The sequence below is a fragment of the Canis lupus genome, chromosome 32 (assembly GCF_003254725.2).
Source record: "Canis lupus dingo isolate Sandy chromosome 32, ASM325472v2, whole genome shotgun sequence".
NCBI classification, from domain to species: Eukaryota; Metazoa; Chordata; class Mammalia; order Carnivora; family Canidae; genus Canis; species Canis lupus.
Window position 1 is genome coordinate 11,935,354 of NC_064274.1, and position 25,773 is coordinate 11,961,126.

At 37.5% G+C, this 25,773-nt stretch overlaps 1 protein-coding gene across 8 annotated transcripts in view; it reads left to right on the forward strand.

Annotated features, from left to right (window-relative positions):
- Nucleotides 1-25,773, forward strand: part of HERC3 (HECT and RLD domain containing E3 ubiquitin protein ligase 3) — a 115,571-nt gene that overhangs the window by 58,260 nt on the left and 31,538 nt on the right. For 7 of the 8 annotated variants that reach the window (XR_007407714.1, XM_049104822.1, XM_049104824.1 and 4 more), the window contains 11 exons: nt 2,017-2,093; nt 5,922-6,046; nt 7,630-7,689; nt 10,049-10,160; nt 10,546-10,735; nt 12,585-12,748; nt 12,883-12,996; nt 19,169-19,192; nt 19,285-19,374; nt 22,692-22,862; nt 24,755-24,898. Coding sequence is in view for 7 of the 8 variants with exons in the window: in XM_049104822.1 (XP_048960779.1) it covers nt 2,017-2,093; nt 5,922-6,046; nt 7,630-7,689; nt 10,049-10,160; nt 10,546-10,735; nt 12,585-12,748; nt 12,883-12,996; nt 19,169-19,192; nt 19,285-19,374; nt 22,692-22,862; nt 24,755-24,898 (1,271 nt within the window). In the remaining variant the exon portion in view is untranslated. The remainder of the gene's footprint in view (nt 1-2,016; nt 2,094-5,921; nt 6,047-7,629; nt 7,690-10,048; nt 10,161-10,545; nt 10,736-12,584; nt 12,749-12,882; nt 12,997-19,168; nt 19,193-19,284; nt 19,375-22,691; nt 22,863-24,754; nt 24,899-25,773) is intronic. The other variant, XM_049104818.1, reaches the window with a different exon arrangement.

The window sequence follows — 25,773 nt, forward strand, 5'->3', positions numbered from 1 at the left end:
AAATTTTGTTTATTATTACTGCTGATAATGAAAGTTAATGTTTATTGAATGCTTAACCAAGCTCCATTACTTATGCTAAGCACTGAAAACAACCTGAAGAATTAGTGGTTATTATTTCTATGTTGGAGATGAGGAAATTGAGTCTTAAGGAGGTTAAGTAACTTGCCCAACATCTCATAGATTCTGGGGGCAGGAATTAAACCCAGATCTGCCTCCTTCTTTTTTTTTTTTTTTCCTTAATTTTTTTTAAATTTTTATTTATTTATGATAGTCACAGAGAGAGAGAGAGAGAGGCAGAGACATAGGCAGAGGGAGAAGCAGGCTCCATGCACCGGCAGCCCGACGTGGGATTCGATCCCGGGTCTCCAGGATCGCGCCCTGGGCCAAAGGCAGGCGCAAACCACTGCGCCACCCAGGGATCCCCAGATCTGCCTCCTTCTAAAGCCTGTACTCTTAATGCTTTTCCCTTTGCTTTTGCTATTCTGGTCATAACATAACATGATTTCTATTTATACCTTTTCTTTTTCCTCTTAAGAGTAGTTAAATAGCACAGTGTCTGCTTTGTTGGAAATCAGAATAAGGCAATCACTCATATGAATAACTTGGAATAATAAATCCAGCGGTTAACAAGAAGCTAGAGAGTCATTAAAAAGAAGTGTGATTTAATAATAACCTTGATTTTGAAGACTATAAAGTGACAACGGCTTGATTAGGATTTTTAAAAATTTTCTTTAAAAAATTTTTATTTATTTATTTATTTATTTATTTATTTATTTATTTATTTATTTATTTATTTAGGATTTTTTTTTAAACAATAACTACCAAAAGTTTCCTACTGGATTATAAGAAACTTAAGTGCAGGGACTCTTTTCCTCTTTGTAAATCTGGCATACAGCACAAGGCCTGGCATGGACTTCTCAGTCAATAAAGATTTATGGAATGAATATATGAACATCTAAAAATGTAGTGGAACTTGAAGTATAAAATAAATAAGATTTGGTTTTGATGATGTTCCCAAAAGTGAAAGAATGGCTAGGTGTCCTCTTCTCTGTCATTTGTGAATTTCTTTCATGCCAAGGCATTGTAGACCTGGCAGGAATGCATGTATTTAAGAAATAAAGCAACTTAATAAATTCAAGTGTTGTATAGGTTAATTTGAATTCACAATTTTTGAAGTTTAATTAGAACCTAACTTATGTGATCATAAATTTGCATTTGGATGTTTACCAAAATGATTTTATAATGTAAGTAGGTAAATTTCAATTCATTATATAAATGATATGGTTTTAGGACCCTTCATGGTAATTTGGGAGCACAGAGGAAGGCATCAAGGAATGTTCTGGCTAGAGGAAGTTTGAACTGTGTCTTAAAGGATGATTTGGAGTTAGCCAGGTCGAGGACTGTGAGGGAGTGGGCAGTGGTGAGTAGCACAGAATCACATGATGCCAGGAGCACCATTGCAGCTGTGCTCTAGAAGGCACCATCATTGAAAGGACAGCGTGCATCTGGGGTGGTGGAAGGAAAAGATATAGGGAATATTCTGGTATATTAGGAATGAAAGCAGTGTGGTGGTACTGGAGGGTTACTGTGAATATGATGTGATGGGGGATAATGCAGGGAGTAGGAAATGGAGGTCCTTATATGACAGGCTTCATCCTGGAGGGGCTAAAGAACATGACACTCAGATGTTGAATTATTTCTTGGGCATGTTACTGTTGATTTTAGTGACTTTTAAATTTCACATCAGTGGCTTAAAAGATTAGAGTGAAAATTGGAAACATCAGAATTAGCTTGCAGTTGGGGAGGGGGTGGGATAGAGTTGGAGTGAGGATACCATTTTTTACATTTATTTTTAACTGAGGTAGGGGTAGTTTGGGGCAGAGAGCCAGGAGAGATTTCTCTCTGACATAAATGAATAGGAGACCATTCTGAAGCATAGTTTGGAGTATTAGAAAAGGGGAATCAAGGAAAAAGTTTTATTTCTGAAAAATATGCTGTTGAAAATTTTTTTGACAGATCGCTTTAAATATCATATTGTTAAGCAGATCTTCTCTGGAGGAGACCAAACTTTTGTACTTTGCTCCAAATATGAGGTAAAAAAAATTTTCGACTATTATTTTGGGGGTGGAATAATGGTGAACCAATATTTGACAAGTAATTACATTAGAGCAATTTTACTCTTTGTTGCTACCAATTTTATCTTATTAAGGTAAGCCTTGATGTCCTCTCCATTTTGCAACCTTGAAGTGCCAATAATTTTCTTGGTATTTTAATCATAGAGTTCTAATTTATAATTTAAAAATCATTTATGTTTACATTTGTTCCAAAAGATATTTAAAGAGGCCTAGGGAATTTGTACTTACTTTGGCATTTTTTGACTTTCCATTTCTTCCCCATTAGGTAGCAACAAATGCTAGGTATTTGAGAAATTAGTGGGTTTGAGTATATGCTAAATATAAAAGAGATAACATAATATTCAGATATCATTTGTTATTTATCATCTGCTCATAGTACCACTCTAACATTTCACATCGTCTCCTACATCACTGTAGTGGGTAAGTCAAGGAAGAATGACATTCCAGTATCTTTCAGGGTTGAAAGTAGAGGAGAATATGGTCATATGGTCCAGGTATCTGTTGCATCAGGGCTGTAATCCATTCCCCTCCTCCTGGACAAGGGGAATCATTCTGAAACCTGGGACACAGATTTGTTTTATGCCCTCCACTCCCTTCCTTGCTATTGTGCTTTCTCCTCCTCTTCCTCACCCACCTACTTTTATTCTATAAGAATGGAGGGAGGACTAGCCATATATGGTGCACTGATCCTTATCCTGTTGTGGAGGCACAGGGAAGAGCTGTTCATGATGACGGAGGAATCAGAATTGCTTGGGAAGAAAATAGGAAGTGTGGAGACAAGGGGACCCCTTGAGTCCTGGAAATTCTCCCCATTCATCCGTTACTTTGCTGTCTTTAAGTACACGATGTTCTTGCCTCCCAGGCAGTATAATTCTGTGATTTGGTAGAAGAGATTGTGCCGGAGCCCAAGGCTGCAGGTTGGATGGTGGAAACTGACAACTAGATATTTTCCAGGTCAGGAGCCTGGAGAAGGTTCTGTTTAGTGCTGCCATCTGGGGTGATTTGAAACTGCTGCTTTAGACCTATTTTAGGCCCGGCTTAGTGCTTCACAGAGAAATCCTAAGGAATGCTGAGATTATTTTTTGTGTCTTCAAAATGCCAATGAAATGAAATATGAAGAGCACCGAATCTCTGCAAGGTGGTAACTTATGGTCCATGAGTAGAGTTTGAAGTATTTGTTTCCCTAAGAAATTGACTTGAGTAATATCCAATTTTAATTTTCCTGTGAAAGCCACCATAAAACTCGATTTTACTACTTTTAGAAATACGGTATCTGATCTAAGTAGTTGGATTTAAAACTTACTGTAATTAGCACTGTTGGGACTGGAAAACAAACATTGATGAAAAGGATATAAAATAATGTAATTCTAAAGAAATAGGGCAGGTTAAGGGTTAAACAGCTGGTAAGAGTAGTATGCATTAAAACTGTAAGATAACAAAAAAGAAACTAAAAATAGACTATCACTAGGAAGATACTGCTCTTTTTAAACGAAGGCTGTACATTTTTACTTATGCATAAATATTTGTTTAGATACAGAGACTGATGAAATAATGTGTTTCCCCTGTCACCATAACACTCGAAGAATCACTTAAAGACCTAAGAGAAAGCATCTGTGTATTGACAGGCTCCATTTTTATAAATGCAACTTACTCAACTAATGCCAGGTCTGAGGTAATAGCAGAGAGGGCAGGAGTTCTTTTTTTTTTTTTTTTTTTTAATTTTTATTTATTTACGGTAGTCACAGAGAGAGAGAGAGAGAGAGAGAGAGAGAGAGAGGCAGAGACACAGGCAGAGGGAGAAGCAGGCCCCATGCACCGGGAGCCCGACGTGGGATTCGATCCCGGGTCTCCAGGATCGCGCCCTGGGCCAAAGGCAGGCGCCAAACCGCTGTGCCACCCAGGGATCCCCAGGGCAGGAGTTCTGTATAGATATTGTTTTGCCACTTTGCATCCCATGTCTTGGCAATTTAGTGAGTGCAAACCATAGCCCCTCCTTTTGCTTTCATGTTGTTTGTTCGCTAGATAGGATTGAAGAGGGAATGTGGTTGGGATATTAGGTGTGCTTATGTGTGTCTGCCTGCAAGCCTGCTAGGTGACAATTCTCTTTTTTCCAACAGTTATTCTCAATTTGGGTTGCCCATTGAAATCACCTAGGAACTTTAAAAACAATAAGAACAACAACACTGGTGTCTTTAGATTCTGATTTAATTGGCCTGGAGTGTGCCTTAGCTATCAAGATTTTGTAAGCTCTGGTGATCCAAAGTTGAGAAACACTGACCCTAGATGAAATTTTTTTTTGGCCTGTATATAATTAGAAGGTAGAGAAAATTGATAACCTTTTCTTGAGTCTTTAAGTGATTGAGATTATACTTCATTCAAGTCACCTATAGTTTATTGGACATACAATGAAGAATGAAAAAATAGTTCCATGTTTATATTTTATTGTAAGTATGTGCTGGAGTTTCTGTTCAGCTACCCCTGTAAATGGGGAAAGTAATTAAAATGTAGATAACAGTGGTGTTAGGACCAAGGTGAAGAGGCAGTCCTGCTTGTGTGTGCTCAAGTGTCCATTTTGTCTTGTGATTCTTCTCTGTGTCATTCAAGATGATTTTTGTCCTCTGATAGATGTCTGTGGCCATTTTAGTAAAGTAATGATCAAGACACAAACAATAAAAAATGTTGGCAAACATCTCTGATTTGTTAAATGCCCTTCTCCTTTCCCCTTATTATGATACCTTAACTCACAACTATGGGAAAGTGACCAAGAAAATTTACTTTGGAAGTTGTGTTTTCATGTGTAGGTACAAAGAAGAAAAAAAGAATCATCTTATGAATTGATAAACATGAATGGTTTAATAGAACTTTTTCCCCTCTTTTCTCGTGGCAGGTATAGAGGGTATAAAGCACTTTCGGCTTTCCTTAGTTTTAGATCAAGAACAGGATTTGGGGAATTTCAGTTGAATAAGATAAATTTTAGAAAATAAAAGTGCTTATTTTTGTTAGAGCTCACTGAATAAAGGATATATAATGCTGTGCAGCATTGGGAATTTTCAAGACTATTATTGACAGTCCTTTCTGCCATCTTTGTTATAAATGTATAATTATATACCTTCAATAAGAAATTAAGAGGCATTAAGTTTTCATAGATTGTTTGCACTATACATTATAACTGAACTTTTTAATAATATACTTTGTCAGAGTTGAGTGAACAGTTAAGGCAAATGAATGCTTTAAATGCACTGATGTTACAGTGCTTCAAAGCAGAGGGGAAAGAAATGTGGAGAAGCCATGTTGGGGTTGTTTATCTGGTGAACAGTCTCTGAGACAGATTTATGTTGAGAAAGTTTTTCAGGGTAGCATGCTCTAGAAAGGCTTTTATAGGAATGAAGGAGGCAGGATTGGGCAGAAGGGAAGCTGCAGGTCAGTGTAACAGGCTTCAGCCAGTCTCCTTGAGAGCTCTGAAGTTGGGCTGGCCCTTCAGCCAGTCCTGAGTGGTGACAAGGGGGCCAGGCCTTTGTGCTAACCTTGCCTGCCCCTCGCGCGCCCCCCGCCCCCCCCCCCCCCATGTTGATGGAGAGAACCAATAGCCAGGGGAATTCTCAGAGAGCAGCCCAGCTAGGAGGAGCTTTTAGGAGCTGACACACTCAGCAGCTGAGAGAGTGAAGAAGGGGATGTGGGCAGTGCACCCCAGCTCCTGTGAAACCCAAATGGAGAATATGTCAACAGAAAGAGAAAAAATCCATCCTACATAATTTCTCTGTTTTACTATTCTATTTAATCCTCCAGAATTCTTCCCCTGCTGTTGACTTCAGGACGATGAACCAAGCACATTACACCAGTTTAATAAATGATGAGACCATAGCAGTTTGGAGACAAAAACTCTCAGAACACAACAATGCAAATACAATGAAGTATGTGGCCCCTTGTTTTCATTTTGTTTTTTCCAGAGAATATTGGAATGTTCTAGCTTAGTAATTTTCCTTACTTTCGTTTTGAGGTTGTGAATATACATGGAGTTTTATATTTTAGGGAATCTTTTTTCTTTTCTTTTCTTTTTTTTTTTTTTGCACATATTTCTTGAGAATTTGGTGTCCTTAGTCTCAGATAACATAATAGGTGGCTCCCCCCAATCTCTCAGATTGTGTGCCTTAAACTTACCTTGTTCAGATCTTAAAAATCCTGACTGATGAAGGTGTGAGTTGGCCTTTCTGCTAAAAAAACTCAGTGTTATGGTTGTTTAACCCAAGAGTTATTTCATATGCATATGCATATTACAAAGCAACCCAAAAGTAAGACAGCTGTTATCTTACCTATTCTTGAATAAATTCTAGCATTTTCACATTCAAAATGATTAGTTGATATGGTATTTTAATGTCAGATTGAGAAAATAGAAGTAAAAACGATTGAGATCTTTTATCAAGTTTATTTTAAAGGATAATTTTGTCCTGCATGTTTTAATACGTTCTCATTGACTTTCCTTAGCATTTCCATTTTTCTACAGAATCTAATATTTGGGAATGAATGAATCACACTATGTGTACTCAGTGGTATACACTGAAATGTGCATAATACGTTTTGCTTTACGACATAGATTATAGTAGGGCAAATGACCAGGGCTGTAAACTTTGGGGTGCACCAGGGGCTCATTGGGAATGACCTCAAGCAGCTCATGGAGGTCCTCAGAGTTTCCCTAACTTTAGGTGGCTCTGATGGGGAATTCAGCCTGGAAGGATGTAGGGGTAAGGGAAGGGAACTAGACTCACTGTGGGAGGTGTAGGGTGGCTTCCCCTCTGCTGGGGCCTTGACAGTTACTCATTCTTAGTTTTCTTATTTATAAAATGAGGGGATGGAAGAAATGATCTCTAGAGAACTTGCTTGAGCCAGATTCTGTCATTACCAGAAGTTACTGCAGCCCCCTCCTTAACCATGTTTTTGATGTATTTCTTCCCTTTTCCATATCCTAACTGAAAGGGTTTAGGACTTTTCATATGCATTTGCTTTCTAGCTGTTTCCCCAGAACCTCTGCTATCTAGGTGATAGGAATAAACACTTGTTTCACTTATTTTCAGTTTCTTTCTCAGATAGGAAACACAATAGAAGGAAATGGCTGTTCATTTATTATTTTGCAAAGACAATTTCTGTGTTTGGGAGATAACAGCTCAGCTTTTCTTTTGTGGTTATATTTTATATTTGGAGATGAATTGGGGAGTATCTTAGATGGTTGATGGTAGAAAAATATTCAAGATCATTATCAGGTGCAAGAGCTGTTCTTTCAGTAGTACTTTTAACATGACTTATGGAAAACTTAAGTACTCATCCATTTTGAGATACAGTGTTTTTCCACAGCAAATGTACATTTTCCAAGGCTTTATCTGGGTAAGGACGAGCTGCTATTAATGAAATCCTGGAATAGATGACTAACCTGTTGTTGAGGCTTGAATAACCATTTATTGGTAATTATTAAAGGTTTGCCTACCTTTTTCTTTCTGAGCAGTGGTGTTGTTCAGATATTATCTTCTGCAGCCTGTTGGAATGGAAGTTTTCTTGAAAAAAAGTAAGTGATTTAGAATCTTAAAAAAATACCCATATGTGATTGCAAATACTCAGCAAAGGCCGTGAAAGACTTCTGTTCTCTTTGATGGTGGTTAGCTTTAATTCAGTGGCTAAGTTAATGTGCAAAAATTGGAATACCTAATAATGATGAATGAGAGGATGTCAGGAACGGCAATGCTGATTGATGCCTGGTTGGCCAAGAAGCAGATTAGCAGAGAGACTATCACAGAAGGAGTTGATGTAATAATCAATAGAAAGATTTCTTAGGGTATTCTGAAATGTTACCCCCAACATGTATACTGCATTTGTTCTTAAATTCTTAATTCTCTAAGTAATCTCCTCAGTTTCATTGATTTGCTTTCCCATAGGTTTTTCTTTTCTCAAAAAGAGCGAGCTTAGGGGGATATTCCAAGGAAGCTTCAGGAGCTTCTTGGACTCAGATCTAGGCCAGCTCACCAAGAAATTACATTTGGGCTGAATTTCTAGCTAGTAAATAGTGTTTCTTTGCCTGGCCTTATCTTTTCTGTAAATGTCTCCCTCAGGTATCTATCTCAAGCAGCACAAAGCTCTTGTCATGAGTTTTGATCTTTGGTGATCCCAAGTCATGACCATTTCTCATCCATTTTTGCCAGTGACTAGGTGGATGAAATCCCAAGAAGATTGAGAATTCAATTCTGTGTGTGAATCTCACTCCCTCCCCCACCAAAAATTTTTGTCCCTAACTGGGTTACAAGAGGTCACTTCAGAAACTCTCTTCAGTTACAGCTAGAGATTGCCAAGTCATTTACTTGTATCATTAGGGGAGCGGAAATGAGCTCATCCAGTTTATTTCATATTTAATATTTAGCCTTTCCCTTCAGGGAAAAGTGTTCTGGATTGTGCTAACATTGGTCTTTTAGAACAGTGGTTTTCAACCAACCTGATTTATCTTCTGAGAGGACATTTGGCAATGTCTGGTGACATTTTTTGATTATTACAATAGGGAAAGGTATACTACTGGCACCTAGTGGATAAAGACCAAGGATGCTGCTAAGCACTTCACTACCCTATCCACCCAACAAAGAATCATTTGGCTCCAAAAGTCAATAGCACCAAGGCTGAGAAACCTTGTTCTAGAAGGATAGCTTTTGTGAAGGTTGGGAATGGCCCTTGGCCAGATTTGTTAGGTTATTCATCCTTAGTATCATGAATTCCATTGAGATGTGGGTAAAGCTTTTTTTTTTTTTTTTTTTTTGACCAACTGTGCTACTTCAGGACTCCTGCTTATGTAGCTTATGCAGAATTACAAAATGCCTCACAGGAAACCAATTAAAGTGAAGACCACTTTTACAAAGCATAAATACATTTAGATAAAATATTTTGTTTTTTCTTAACAGCATGGCAGAAAATACCTCTAAGCATATGGAAGGTTTCATAAAGGACACTAGAATTAATTTGTGTGTTTGGGGTAGATTTATTTTTATAGTAACAACAACAAAAGACCCAACAAAGCCCAATCATCTCTTTATTTGACTATTTAGGTTTTAATACATACAATTATGATTTTTTCAATGTTAGAAACTCTACTTATGTTTTTACAAATTACAACATTGCTGTCAGATGGTGTTAAAACTATTTGAATATGTCCATTATTCATAAACAGAAGCCTGTTTTGCAGATAGTTCTTTTGTAATTAATAGATACAGTAATGTTCAAGAGTGGAAAAGTAGAAGAGACATTCTCTAAGTCTCTAAAAGGCTAAAATTTTAAGGTTAGAAAAAATGATTAGTTGCTAGGAGGTTAAAAACAGTAGCAGTGAAATTAGTCTCTGAGTGTATGTAATTGTATCCCTTGTGTAAACTAAGAGAGACATTAACTTTGTCTTTGTTGTAGTTCTGATTTTTAAAAAAAATACTTGATTATGAAAAGCTTTTTAACAAGGAGGTTTGTTCTACCTGCCATTTGTTGATGAGTGGGCCAGTTTACACCAGGAATGTTTTTTGCACCTTGGTACAGCATTTACATCTATCTAGTTCAGGGCATCCCAATTACAGAAAAAGGCAAAAATACAAGAGTAAATCAGGGAAATAACACTCTGCTTCTAAATTTCAGGATAGCCTCAAAGTGAAATGATGATTGTTGTTTGTACTTTGAATTGAGGGAAAAAACACTTGAAAAATTTAAGATCATCTTGTAAAAAGGGTTCCAGAGCTTGATTCTGTTGGGCTTTTCTGAAGTGTGGCATTTTTATGCAGCTTGTCTACCAGGTCAAATTTAAATCCAATCAGTATGGACAGACTATTTTGTTTCCCTTTTCTAATTTCTATTAGAGTGTTTGCTTTGTTTTTCTTTTATTACACACTTTAAATTTTTTTGTTTAGAATTGATGAACATTTTAAAACAAGTCCCAAAATCCCTGGGATTGACCTGAACTCAACGAGAGTGTTATTTGAGAAGTTAATGAGCTCTCAGCACTCAATGATTCTAGAGCAGGTAAGTTCTTTACATTTACAGAGTATATTTTTAAAATGCATTTTTGTGTGCAGTAATACAGCTTTCAAGAGAAACAAAAGAGTAAGATACAAAGGCAAAAATCTTGTATAAATCTTAACTCTGAAATACTCACTTTGGGAATTTGACCTACCTTTAACTTTCTTCTTAGCTTAAATCTTTCCAAGGAAATATGCTTCTAGAGCAAGGTCTGCATGCATTGGCCTTTCATTCCACTGATGTATCTCCTGAGCACCTCCAGTGTGGTTCTCAGTGTATACTGAGTGAATGGCAGTTGAGAGTCTATCAAAGAACTTGTGAATTTAGAGATAAGGTAACTAGATATTATGCATGTTAGAATTTCTCAGTATTCTTTTCTCTCATACAGATCTTGAACAGCTTTGAAAGTTGCCTGATTCCTCAGTTGTCGAGTTCACCACCAGATGTTGAAGCCATGAGAATCTATTTAATACTACCCGAATTCCCTCTGCTCCAGGATTCCAAGTATTATATAACGTTGACTATTCCCCTGGCTATGGCCATTCTGCGGCTGGATACAAACCCTAGCAAAGTACTAGGTGAATTTGCGAAACTCAATACCAGTGGTTTTGGACTTTTATTTTATTGGTGTGACCACTGGCTCTCAGTGGACTGAGATCCAAGAATCTGTTGCCATTTCATATGCTTAACATTCAAATCTTATCTTTCTTTGTTCCTGTCTTCTAACTCGCCATATTTGCAATATGAGCAAATAGAACCATTATTTAGGTTATTTGAAATGATTCACTCCAGACTAATCTTGATTTTTAAATATTCACAAGGTTAGATTATCCAACTTTATTTTTTCACCTCCTACGTTTGCTAGTAGTTAATAGTGCCTCAAAATGTAGTGTCCATCTGTTGCTCTTTCTCCTATACCTAATTTAGGGGGTGGGAGTGAAATGAACAGTTTGGTGTGATGCGCAGGTCTCCAAAAGAGGAGAGGAAGAAAATTACCTAGTGGAGACTTACCAAATGTTTGTTCTGTTTTTCTTTTTTAGGACAGTTGAGTCCACACTGATTTTTGCAGGCCACGGACACTTTGCTGAGATAAGAACCTTCCGTTCCTCAGTGAATTGGAGAGTGTCTCTCATGGGAGTAGCGCCTGAGATGTTTTTATTAATCAAGTGCAGAAAATCTGTCACCTGGCTTTTTCCTATTTTTTTCCCCTGGTAAATTTTTTTAGGTGTTCATTGTAGCTCAGTAACTTCTGCGTCCCATGTGGATTGGGTTGTTACTTGAGTCTGTCTCCCCATGAGTAAAGAGACTTGTATTCCTGAGGATGGAATACCAGCTTTTCTGTATTTCCGTATTGTTTCCACCTTTGCAGAAGATACAAAAACAGAAAGACTAATGAAAGCACTAGGAATATGTTAGTTTTTCTTTTCTGTTTTTTTTTTTTTTTTTTTTTTTAAGATCAAAGCCCTTTGGAGCTTTTTTTTTTTTTTTTTTTTTTTTTTTTTTAACTGGAGCATATTTTTTCAGGTATTCTAGTAGACTATGAGGTGGAGAGATGGCAGTCTCCAAAGGAATATTACTGACATTTAAGTTTGGGTCTTTTTGTAATTTAAATTTTTTCCAGGTGGGCTAGCACAAAGAGATCAGAGTTGTTCAGCTTTACACTTGTTTTTAACTTCTAAATAAAGAAATTTAAATGTAAAAGAATATCCCAAAGTACAGAAAACACTGCAGGTACCCACTCACACAGAAATTCATGATTATCAATATTTTGCCGTTTTTATTTTATGTGTTCCCCCCTACCACCACCTTTTTATTTTTGCTGAAATATTTTTTAAAAATCGTAGGCACCCTGTCAGTTCATCCTTTAAGTATTTCAGTATGGCTGAATTTATTTCTGACAAGTAGACACCAGTATAGCCTTCTTGTCTGGTTATGACACATCATGGTTTGGGGAAATAACAGAAATAGTAGTTTTCAACTAATTATGCTTCTTGAAGGGAAGGCACTGTTGCCATACTGGTGCTGCTTTCACAGGTGTGTGGTTGCTTGTATCCCTGGTACAGGATGTAAATGGAGGGTGAGTTGAGGGCAGCAAGGATGATGATATCTGAGTGCTTTTGCCCACAGCATGTGCTTTAGCATCTTATTTACATGGACCTTTTTGGAATTGAAATTTTAGCTTCTGAATGAGTCTTTGAGGAAAAATCAGATCAAGCTTTACCAAAAAAAAAAGCTCTAGGGATTCTTGTACAGCTCCTGCTCTTTCCAGAAATGCTTTAATGGATTCTTTTTAAAATCAGTCTTGGGAAACTGTATTTTAGACTAATGTTCATATTCTAGCTGGAGCAGTTTTTAGCTAGTAGGCAGAAGACATAAATACTTGATCAAGGATACATGTTGAAATATGTCTTTTCTTTCTTTCTAAAGATAATTGGTGGTCTCAGGTATGCCCAAAATATTTCATGAAGCTGGTAAACCTCTATAAAGGTGCAGTCGTTTATCTACTGAGAGGAAGAAAGACATTCTTAATTCCTGTACTGTTTAACAATTATATTACAGCAGCTCTCAAGCTCCTGGAGAAATTATATAAGGTGAGCATAGAGAGGAGCCAGTGGGGAGAGGGGTGAATAATAGATGGTAGGCTCAAATGTCCTACTGAGGTTGTCCATGGAGAGCCCCTTTTCAGTTGTCTGAGTTTCAGTTTTCCTTATTTGTTCTTTATTAGGTAAATCTCAAAGTGAAGCATGTGGAATATGATACATTTTACATTCCTGAGATTTCCAACCTTGTGGACATTCAGGAAGACTACCTCATGTGGTTCTTGCATCAAGCAGGCATGGTAAGAATTCATGTAAAGCATATTTTAAAGCTTTAGTCTTTTCTCAGAGTACAAATAAAGATAAGAGGAGCACATCTGAGCCCTATAATTTGTCCTTCATTTTGGTGTTAATGTCACAGTGTTTTGGCTTTGCATTCTTGAATCTTGGAAGTGCTTTGAGAAATCATAAACGGTCAGTAAGGAGTCATAAATGGGTAGTGAGAATGGCACAAATCTTAATTAGTTGCCAACGTTTTAAAAATCAAGGTATCTGAAGTAGTCATAGCTATAGAAGCAGCAGAAAGTAGGGTGATGGTTGCTGGGGCTTAAGGGAAGTGGAGAGTTGTTTAGTAAGGAGAGAACTTGAGTTTTGCAAGATGAAAAAGTTCTGGAGATCTGCAAAATGAATATGGTTCACACTACTAAATTATATACCTAAAAATGGTAAAGATGGCAAACTTTATGTTGTGTGTCTTTTACCACAAAAATGTCAAGATGCGTAAAATGAATTTCTATCTTTTCTTGAAACTTGGAAGATCTGGCAACTTAACTTGTCCTCCCAGATGGTATCAATTGGCTGGAGTTCAATAGTGGCTCTTTAGACGAGGCTTATATGTGGCACAGTCCCCACTGCCACTTGATTTTGACATTGAGGAAAGGATCATTTGCTAATTACCATCTTCTAATAGCTAGCTTTCTTCAGTGTCTTATATTGGCTCCTAAACTCTGAAGGCCACCTCTGATTTGGGATTTTGGGTATGAAGATGTCACATATCCTTGAACTAGCTGTCACCATATGTTAGATATACCATCCAAGGGGCTGTGGATTCCTGCCTGCCACCATGACTTGGGAAGAAGTGCTCAGTTTGATTGCAGACTGGCTTGGGATCTATGCAAGGGTTTTTAGGACCTTCTATCTGTGGAGTAAGTGTAAAATTGAGTTATGTCAAGAAACAGAATGATGATTTGGTTACTGTATTTAGTGAAGTAACATGCGGCAGATACATTTGATGTGACTCCTTGCCAGTTTAACAGATTCATCACCAACACTGAGGCAGTATTTTTCCATGTAGCATTTTTGGAGGTCAGTATCAGTATGTAATAGCAAGGCCTGTAAATAGGTTTATTTAACTTAGAAGATTATTTTCCTTGTCAAATAATAGATGATCAGGGCTAGACACAATAATGTGTTTTTAATAAGCTTTATGATAACCTTGATAAAACAAAATACTCTTCAATAAAAATGGGGTCGAATCTTCTAAGTTAGGTTTACATGGGAAATTTAACATGCAAGCTAACAATGAACTCTGCTTTCACCTGTTAATTTAGAAATTGTAAAAAGCTTTTCTGTTTTATCAACTCATAAGTAATTAGTCATGGGAAATAAGAGCTGAAATAAGCTTTATGAATTATTTAGGCTGTTTTGTTTCTAGGTGAGGAATTGGAGGCCCAGAGAAGTTAAACAATTTTTCCAATTGCTTAAGCAATTTAGTTAGCTTCATAAAAGCCAATTCTTCTGACTTTGAATCTACCCTTTCTGTGACTGGATGCTGAATAGAATACCTCTAATGAATGCTAATTCCTTTTGCCACTGAAAAAGCAGTTGCTGGTGTTAGAAATGTAGCTTATCATGATTGCAGTCTGTGAATGGCAGTACTTAAGTGAGCAGCTTTGGCTTTCTTTTAGATTCCATACAGAAGTGATACCATAGAGTATTTGTCTTTCTGTTTAGCTCATTTCACTTGGTATAATGCCCTTCACATTCACACATGTTGCTGCAAATGGCAGAATTTACTTCTTTTTTATGGCTGAATAATATTCCTGTGTGCTTGCATGTGTGTGTGCATATGCGTGTATATACACCATAATAAATAGCTTTACATGTTAAATTTTTAGCGTGGTAGTAGCCAAGGCAGTCTAGCATATAGTTCAGAGCACATGTTATAGTCAAAAAGAACTGGATTCAGATCTCAATGGTGGCCTACCTTTGTTACCTTGAACAAGTTACTTAATTTCTATAGTCCTGGTGTCCTTATTTGTAAATAAGAATTATGACACTATCATGAGAATTAGATGGGATAAAGCATGCAAAGTGGCAGAGGGAAGGGAGAGTTGTTCCCTTTTACTTGGCAGAGTACTTAGTGTGTGGCATATATAATAAGCCCTCAATAACTATTTTTCAGTAAGCCGCTCTTGGGCACCTGTATGTCATGAGCCTGCTGGTCACTAGGGATGGAAACATGTATAGCACGTGGTGGCTACCTCTGTGGGGTATTCAGTGCAGAGGCAGCAGTGAAAAAGGCATTACAAAACTGTGTAACACTTATGTGTAAAGGACTATGGAGCACAAAAGGAACATTCTAAAGTGCCTGATTTTGTTTGTTTTAAAGATTAAAAAAAAATTCCAGAGAGAGAAAGCAAGCAAAGGAAGGAGCAGAGAGAGGGATAAGCAGACTCCACACTGAGTGTGGAGCATGATGTGGGATTCCATTTCAGGACCCTGAGACTTAACTGATTGAGCTGCCCAGGTGCTCTGATATTTGCTCATTTTAAAGAAGTGGTAGTGGTTTGTTTATTTTAGTTAATAAACCACCATCTTCTAAGCTTGAAAACCAAAGAGCACGTAGAATGAGTGACTTCGTGGGCTCCCACAGAGGGCAGCACAAGGGAGAAAGTCAGTGACACAGAGTAAATGCTTCAGAGGCAAAAACTAGAATCCACTTGACACCTTGCTGGATGTGTCCCATGGGGACAGTGTTTTGGCTTCAGGTACCGGGTTGTGCATGGGCGAGACACCACAACTATTTTGCCTCAGTATGCAGTGATGCTGGGAAGCCAGATTTGCTTGTGGTCCTGCAGGCACGCCTGGTGGCAGGCCCCAAGGCAGTGTTAGTTGTGTGTTGTTCTCATGCCGCACGGGTTTGTACAGTACTTCCTGTCCCCAGCCATAGCCACACTTAGGAAATGTTGACTTGGAATTAAAAAAAGAAGAAAAGGATATTCCCAACTACCGCAACTACCCCATTCTGCACCATGTGCTTTTTTGGTGCTTCTATTTAATACACTTTTGTGTTTTTTTATTTTTTTATTTTTTTATTTATTTGTTCATCAGAGAGAGAGAGAGAGAGAGAGAGGCAGAGACACAGGCAGAGGGAGAAGCAGGCGCCATGCAGGGAGCCTGATGTGGGACTTGATCCCGGGTCTTCAGGATCATGCCCTGGGCCGAAGGCAGGCGCTAAACCGCTGAGCCACCCAGGGATCCCCTGTTTAATACACTTTTGAAAGTGAGATAAGGTCGCCGCATAACCCCGTTTCAAGCAGGAACACTTGAAATATCCATCACTAATACTTTGCTAGTTTTATGTTTGTTAGACTCGTTTTTGGGGGAGTGGATGCCCCTCCTCCCTGACAGGATCTCATATCTTAACAGTTCGTACACATCCTTCTAGGTTAGGGAGAGCAGCCATAGAGTAAAATCATAATGCTGCTCTTTGAACATTTTTGTTATGTAATACAGAAATGCCAGTACTAATAACATTTTTAAAATATTTAGCATTTACAAAGTAAAAATCTGTGAAATCAAATAATTATATTTCAAGTACAAAAACACACAGACTAATACAAAATTATAGACTTTCTATATGTAAGTAGACCTTTATAGGGGCTCTTGGGTGGCTCAGTCAATTAAGCAAATAGCTCTTGATTTCAGCTTGGGTCATGAGATTGAGCCCTGCATCTGGCTCTGTTTTCAGCCGGGAATCTGCTTGGGATTCTCTCTCCCTCTGCCCCTCCCCACCTCCAACTTTCTCACTGTCTCTCTAAAATAAATGGATAAATCTTGAAAAATAAAAATAAATATACCTTCATATGGGTCTGTTCCTTCTTTTGAGTGAAGAGCCTTCCTTCCTGTGCCTCCTTTAGACCTGGCACTGTGGCCCTCCCCTGGAGGGAGGAGAGTTCTATCAACCATCAGCTGGCCTTGGCTCTGGTTCCTAACTCAGGCAGTTCTGGACTTTTTTGCAGCCAACTCCCCTACCTGAGAGGATAGTAACCTTGCCCTCAATTTAACTTCTGTCCTTCTGCAAAAGGGACATCAGCCTACTTCCAAAACTGGGCTCTTGCAGGGGTGAAGGCATCTGGTAAGGGGCGAGGGGAGGGACCAGGACTGAGGAGGTAGATGTCTGAGGGGCCTGGGAGGGCTTGTTGTGGGGTTTTCAGCAATAGGGCAGCAGAATAGTTGGAAAACTGCAGTGGGCCTGGCGAGAGCCAGGATCAACAGACAGAACTGCTGACTGACGTCTGAAATCGCTATATTGTTCTAACAAAAATACCAGTATCTCTGAATACTAAGTATGTTGGGATGCTGTAATGCCAGCAACTGTTTTTGTAGTCACTGTGGTCATTTCTCTCCCAGTCACTTTTACATTTGAAGTGTTCAAAACTTTATTGTGCTTTATAGACCAACACATGTTAAAGATCTCTTTTCTCTTGAGAATAAACAAATAATGCTTAGATTAAATAATCTATTCTGAGAGAAAGATTAGAAAATTCTGCATATTGCCACAGCTTGTAAACTCCCTTCCCTAGGATGCTTCTACTTCAGGTTCCTAGACTTAGAAGATCACTTTGTGAAGTGCTGTTTTATGGTGTGCGGACTTCTTAAAATTTTAGTGATTTCAATTCCTAAATTCAAAGTAATTAGATATATAGATAATGAGAATGAGCCAAATTAGCCTGGCTTACATATGCTTGATTCCATACCTTATCTCACTGGACTAGAATCATCTCTCCAGTTAGGGTTTCTTAGTTTACAGAAATGTTCTGAGGTCTCTAAAGGAACCTAGTTCCAAAGGATTAGCAGGATGGATTTTAATGAAAATTGCTATTAAATGATTTTATCGAATACACACAAACACTAAAGGAGGTAGTTATACACTTCTTATTCAGTAGCCTTTAAACAATTGTAGAACCAAACCAAATCTGCAAATTGAAGTACAGACAACTCTAAAATCAATAAAATGCATATTTGCCTCATGATTAAATATTGCAGCAGAAATGTCTTATTCAAACCCATTGCATTGTGGAGAGGAACTGCCAGCTCCCAGGCCTTGGGTGCCGGAGTTCCCCGGCCTGTCAGCCCTGGGATGACTCAGCTCTATTCTCTTTTAAGAAGCTATTAAACCTTCCTTCATGAAGTAGGCCTGGACTATTCTGGCCTTCTTTTGGGCACAGATGCATCACTTACAAAGGAAGACTGCTTTTCTTCTTTTTCATTTCCCTTCGACAAGTATATATAATGTGGTACCAGTGCAATCATTAAAATAAGTGAATATCATCATAAGGAGGTTATTCATGCATTTTCATTAATTTTGTTTAGAATGTCATTTTAAAGAACCCACAGAATTTTTAAAAATTCATAGAGCCCTTTGAGCACTCTCAAATCTCTGAGAATAAGTCTGCAGTTTTCTATTTGAGAAATACTGCTACAGATCAATAGAATGTATATTGTTGATGGTTTTGTTTCTATTAAGTCAATAAATGTTACATAATGTAACAACTTTCAGAAAAAAAGTTTTTTTCTTGGTAAATGAAATGGTAACAAACCTTGTAGATATGTTTCTTTTGTGATTGTTATTCCTGTCCTCAAAATTTTATTTAGATTTATTCACATATTGATGGAATATCTTCTATAGGTTAAGCTCTGGTCTAAGTGCTAAGTCAGGGACAGGTTTCTAAATATTTGTTTTTCCTAATCATAACAATTGTGTGTGTGTGTGTGTGTGTGTGTGTGTGTAAGAAGGAGATGTAACAAGTAAAATGCAGTCTGTATCATCCATTTTACCCAACAAAATTAGTGTCTGAAGTAAAGATTGTAAAGCTTCTGTTTTGGAATTAGATTTTTATAAAAGAGCATTCTATTAATGCTATAAATTATGGAATCAGTGAACTGGTCATTAAAGGTCTCTTAAAATTTTTTTAATTGTTTTTGTATTTTTTCTCAGTCTATACCCATCAAAACATCTGGTCTGTTCCATCAAAAATCTAATCAGCCATTCAAATGGTGTTTACTCTCTGCATGACCAAATAGTGGGATTGATTATATGTTTTGTTACTTATATTTTATATTTGCAAGGGGTAGAAAGTTCAGGTTTTACAATCCAAGTAAGAAAACTTTTTATTTTTCTTTATCCAGAAGACTAGACCATCTATAATACAGGTAAATGATCCTTTTTTCATTTACTTATATATTTTTCCAGCAGTATTCTCTATGGAACATTATTATATTGCCAATAATATGTTTTATTGTAGGATACTGTAACACTTTGTTCCTACCCTTTCATCTTTGATGCCCAAGCCAAGACCAAAATGTTGCAGACTGATGCTGAACTACAGATGCAGGTATCATATTTTAAAAATAATTTCCTCTTCTTACTGTGTTTTCTTCATTCTGAGCATTTAGTTGTAACTTTTAATAACAGGAGAGGGTATAACAGGGCCATTGTAACTTTTTAGAACTATTATAAGTTTTTTCAGCAATTTTATGTTGAGTATAACACACATACATGAATGCATGTTTACCCGGATCAGGGGTTGGCAAGCATTTTCATAAAGGGCCATATAGTAAATATTTTAGTCTTTGTGGACCATGCAGTCTATCTCAACTATTCAACTATTTCATGTTGTAACACAGAAAACAGTGATAGACAATAAGTGAATGAATGAGCATGGCATTTTTCCAGTATAATTTTCTGTACACTGAAATTTGAATTTTATATAATTTTCACTTGTGAACATTTTTTTTTTCATGTTTTCCAATTACTTAAAAATGAAAAAAAAATTGTTATTTTAAGAGCTGTATAAAAACAGGCAGTGGGCTGGATTTGGTCTGCAGGCCATCATTTGCTGCCCTGGTAGAGATAGGGCAATAATTAAATGGAGCTTGGTAATTCTTTATCGAATAAAAACATAAGTTACAGAGATTTGTTTATTTTAAATATACACTTTTATTATAAAATATAATTGGTTTTAATAAGCCTACAAAGACATTTTATGAATTAATAATCCAAATCTACCAGTTCCTGTTGGTGTATTACCTTATTCATCCCTCTCTCTCTGGCTCTCACTCTCTGTGTGCACCGGTACATATGTCCGTTTTCACAGTGACCTATCCATGATATTGTTAATTTAGAGGTTTTTTAGAGAAAGTAAACAGTTTTCAAAGAACAAAAGCTATTTAACAAATGACAATTAGGTTTCTTTAGTGCCATTTTGAAAGTTATGGTTTTTACCAATTCTCCATCATGTTTCTTCTACTCTGACAATTACCTCAGTCTTAATTAGCTGGTCTCAGTCATTTTCGTGGAACTGGTTATGGGTCATATGGTTCATAAACTGTTTGATTTAGTTTATTTTGGTTCACATTAGGAAGATTTGTGTGTTTTATTTTTTTTTTTTTTTTTTTTTTTTTTTATTTTTATTTTTATTTTTATTTTTTTTAATTTATTTTTTATTGGTGTTCAATTTACTAACATACAGAATAACCCCCAGTGCCCGTCACCCATTCACTCCCACCCCCCGCCCTCCTCCCCTTCCACCACCCCTAGTTCGTTTCCCAGAGTTAGCAGTCTTTACGTTCTGTCTCCCTTTCTAATATTTCCCACACATTTCTTCCCCCTTCCCTTATATTCCCTTTCACTATTATTTATATTCCCCAAATGAATGAGAACATATAATGTTTGTCCTTCTCCGACTGGCTTACTTCACTCAGCATAATACCCTCCAGTTCCATCCACGTTGAAGCAAATGGTGGGTATTTGTCATTTCTAATAGCTGAGTAATATTCCATTGTATACATAAACCACATCTTCTTTATCTATTCATCTTTCGTTGGACACCGAGTCTCCTTCCACAGTTTGGCTATCGTGGCCATTGCTGCTATAAACATCGGGGTGCAGGTGTCCTGGCGTTTCATTGCATTTGTCTCTTTGGGGTAAATCCCCAACAGTGCAATTGCTGGGTCGTAGGGCAGGTATATTTTTAACTGTTTGAGGAACCTCCACACAGTTTTCCAGAGTGGCTGCACCAGTTCACATTCCCACCAACAGTGTATGAGGGTTCCCTTTATCTCCGCATCCTCTCCAACATTGGTTGTTTCCTGCCTTGTTCATTTTCCCCATTCTCACTGGTGTGAGGTGGTATCTCATTGTGGTTTTGATTTGTATTTCCCTGATGGCAAGTGATGCAGAGCATTTTCCCATGTGCATGTTGGCCATGTCTATGTCTTCCTCTGTGAGATTTCTGTTCATGTCTTTTGCCCATTTCATGATTGGATTGTTTGTTTCTTTGGTGTTGAGTTTAATAAGTTCTTTATAGATCTTGGAAACTAGCCCTTTATCTGATATGTCATTTGCAAATATCTTCTCCCATTCTGTAGGTTGTCTTTGAGTTTTGTTGACTGTATCCTTTGCTGTGCAAAAGCTTCTTATCTTGATGAAGTCCCAATAGTTCATTTTTGCTTTTGTTTCTTTTGCCTTCGTGGATGTATCTTGCAAGAAGTAACTATGGCCGAGTTCAAAAAGGGTGTTGCCTGTGTTCTTCTCTAGGATTTTGATGGAATCTTGTCTCACATTTAGATCTTTCATCCATTTTGAGTTTATCTTTGTGTATGGTGAAAGAGAGTGGTCTAGTTTCATTCTTCTGCATGTGGATGTCCAATTTTCCCAGCACCATTTATTGAAGAGACTGTCTTTCTTCCAATGGATAGTCTTTCCTCCTTTATCGAATATTAGTTGCCCATAAAGTTCAGGGTCCACTTCTGGATTCTCTATTCTGTTCCACTGATCTATGTGTCTGTTTTTGTGCCAGTACCACACTGTCTTGATGACCACAGCTTTGTAGTACAACCTGAAATCTGGCATTGTGATGCCCCCAGATATGGTTTTCTTTTTTAAAATTCCCCTGGCTATTCCGGGTCTTTTCTGATTCCACACAAATCTTAAAATTATTTGTTCTAACTCTCTGAAGAAAGTCCATGGTATTTTGATAGGGATTGCATTAAATGTGTATATTGCCCTGGGTAACATTGACATTTTCACTATATTAATTCTGCCAATCCATGAGCATGGAATATTTTTCCATCTCTTTGTGTCTTCCTCAATTTCTTTCAGAAGTGTTCTATAGTTTTGAGGGTATAGATCCTTTACATCTTTGGTTAGGTTTATTCCTAGGTATCTTATGCTTTTGGGTGCAATTGTAAATGGGATTGACTCCTTAATTTCTCTTTCTTCAGTCTCATTGTTAGTGTATAGAAATGCCACTGACTTCTGGGCATTGATTTTGTATCCTGCCACGCTACCGAATTGCTGTATGAGTTCCAGCAATCTTGGGGTGGAGACTTTTGGGTTTTCTATGTAGAGTATCATGTCATTGGTGAAGAGGGAGAGTTTGACTTCTTCTTTGCCAATTTGAATGCCTTTAATGTCTTTTTGTTGTCTGATTGCTGAGGCTAGGACTTCCAGTACTAGATTTGTGTGTTTTATAAACAAGAGTAACTTAGAAAATCTGGAAAAGTTAAGGGGAAAAATTAGAAAGAACAAAATGGAGATGCAGTCGCCTGCTCCCTATGCATCCCAGGTCCGAAGGCACAGCAGGCTGCTGTCCCATCCACACTCACACGTGTACTCTGAGTAATTGTGTTCCTGGGTCTGCTGTTCCAGGTGGCGGTCAACGGAGCTAACTTGCAGAATGTCTTCATGCTTCTCACCTTGGAGCCTCTGCTGGCCAGAAGCCCCTTCCTGGTCCTTCACGTTCGCAGGAACAACCTTGTTGGAGATGCCCTAAGAGAGCTGAGCATTCATTCTGATATTGATTTGAAAAAGCCTCTCAAAGTGAGCCCTTCATTTTATTCCTCTAAATATTTCCAGAGTTTTCTTTAAATAGTGTCAATGAAACAGCAAAGGTCTTATTACTAAAACTGTGGAGTACAACCATTCATTATTTCATTCATTTTAAAAGAATTTAATCCCCTCCTTCTGTCAAATCATCAAACAGAACATCTCAACATAACATACACTAAGAATGCCGGTGGATTACTTGAGGGATCATAGGGCTTTCTTCGTCCACTCTTGGGTGTACCTGCCCCACCTCTACCAGAAACAAGAGCAAAACTAAAGGTTCAACTAGGTGAAACTATCAAGTCAACATCCAGGAAGTCTTTGGTTGTCAAACATTGAAGAGAAAGAAGAAAAAATGTAGAATGGAAAGGTAGTGCAATTGTCTGGGAAGCTGTTGACCTATCATAATAGACACTCTTAGTTCCCTGAAATGACTGAATTAAATTTTTTCTTTCCTCATAGACTATGTATTTGTGTCACTACTTATTGTATTTCCAGGGCTTAGCACAATGCTTGGTGCACAGTAAGTGTTCGATTAGTGTTTAATGGATTATTTGAAATAATTTTCTTAAGCCCTTTATTTTTCACCTCAGATGATTTCCAGATCTCTGTTGCCATTCCTATCGTAAACTCTGATTTCCAAAAGGTAGTAGGCAAGAAATTGATGGTCTCCATGCCATTGTCACCCTTTCCAGAACATCCTATGAAGGGCATTGGTCTCCTCAGTCTGCCTGGGAGTTCTCCCAGGAACTTCTGTGTTATATTTTTGATATTGCAGAAAGAGGGGGCCTCCCTTTGTCCCCTGTTTTCTTTTTCTTTTTTTTTTGTCCCCTGTTTTCAATCAGTAATCAGATGAGACACTTACTGCTTCACAGTACATCTGAGTTAAGTATTCCCCTGGCATCAGAATCCTGGTGTCTGTCCCCACCTTTTCTCCTGTCCTGCTCTTAGCAGCTGGGAACTCAACCACAAGGATATACTTTTTCAAATGCTAGTTTTAGCTTGTGTCTGAGTCTTTGCCTATAAAGTGAGGATGGTAATAGCAATCCCTACGAATGAGGCTGTTCTGAGGATTAAATTAATAGAGTTTAAATGCTGGCATGTAACAAACTCTCAATAAATCTCATTTGGCTTTCTGTCTCATTCGTTGGCTTGCTGTAGCTGTTACTGTGATAATCCTTGTGGGTCCAGGATGCCCTGTATAGATCTGATTATAGCCCTCACAGAACCCAAGTCTCTACCTCCTTAGAATGTTCTCCTTCCTTCCATAAGCATCAGTTACTTCAAGAGCCCCACTGAGAGATTTCTTTAGAAAAAAGAAAGTGTTCCTTTACTCAATTTAATCATTGCTTTTCTCTGTGTGTCTGGACATGAACCTCTCAATATATTTGACTCTCTGAAAATAAAATATAGGGGCACCCAGGTGGCTCAGTCAGTTAAGCTGCTGCCTTTGGCTCAGGTTATGACCTCAGGGTTCTGAGATGGAGCCCTGCATTGGGTTCCCTGCTCAGCAGGGAGTCTGCTTTTCCCTCTCTCTGCACCTCCTCCTGCTCGTACTCTCTCATTCTCTCTCTCAAGTAAATAACATCTTTAAAAGAAAATATATTCTCCAGTTGACTCTCTTATGTTTACCTTACTGCCCCAAATAGATGGTAAACTTCTAACTTCCTTTATATTCCTTGGAGTACCTAGTAGAAATTTTGTGTGTCTTTAAGTGTCTTTAAGTGTTAATAATCAGCACATACACCTTGCAGTTTTCATTGCATTAATGTATTCTCTGTTATATATTTCTTCCTTGGTCCTGACTTTGGAAAGAGTTTGCTAAAAATAAAGATAAAACATCAAAGATTTTCCTGAAGTATTAATTTTACTTTCATTATTTTAAGGTAATCTTTGATGGTGAAGAAGCAGTGGATGCTGGTGGTGTTACAAAGGAATTCTTTCTTTTACTGTTAAAAGAACTTTTGAATCCTATCTATGGAATGTTTACCTACTATCAGGATTCAAATCTCTTGTGGTTTTCAGATACGGTAAGTTAGTGATACTGCAATTAAACAGATGGATTGTGTTAGACTTTCTTTTTGTGGTCACACCGATCCCTTGACTTCTGAATTTATAAAGGGGAGTATAGCAAAGATAATGTAAACAATCTAAGTAATGTATCTAGTCTTCATTTTTCACTTGTTGCCAGGATCTCATGTGTTTTGTCACCCATCAGCCCTATTTCCTTTTCTAGTAGATAGGATCCAGGTTTTATTATTTTTTGAAGGATAAAAAGAACACAGCATGGTGAAGAAATGAGTTTTATGACATGTGGGAAGTGGTAGTCAAGTATGTCTTACATTAATAATAATAGTGGTATGAGTGTAAATACTTACACAGATACATGTACACACTTTATTTTTGAAAATTCAGTAGGAGAGCTAAGCTTTAAATGGCATCTAATTTTAACCAAACTATAATTTAGTTCTTTTTTTCTTATTGGAGTTTTCTCCCTAGATCTGCCCTCTTCTAAAAAGGTAGCCATTAGCCACATGTAGCTATTTATATTTAAATTTTAGTTAATTAAAATGAAATATTTAAGATTTATTTCCAAAGTTGTGCTAGCCACATTTTAGGTGCTCAGTAGGTATAGCTAGTGGCTGCAGTATGACATACAGTGAAGACTGTTTCCTCCATTGCAGAAAATCCTATTGGACAGTGTTGCTCTAGAAGATTATACAGTATTCTCTCTGTTAGTAGATGAGCTGTGACTTGCTTAACTTTGTCTATGTTGCAGTTTTTGGTGGGATAATTGAACTTTTGTCAGGGTGTTTCTCTGCTTCAGAAGGTAATTAAATATTTATGAGGTCTTTATTCTTTTAATACTGAAAAAATTGTGAGGCAAATGGCAGAGTGTTTTGAG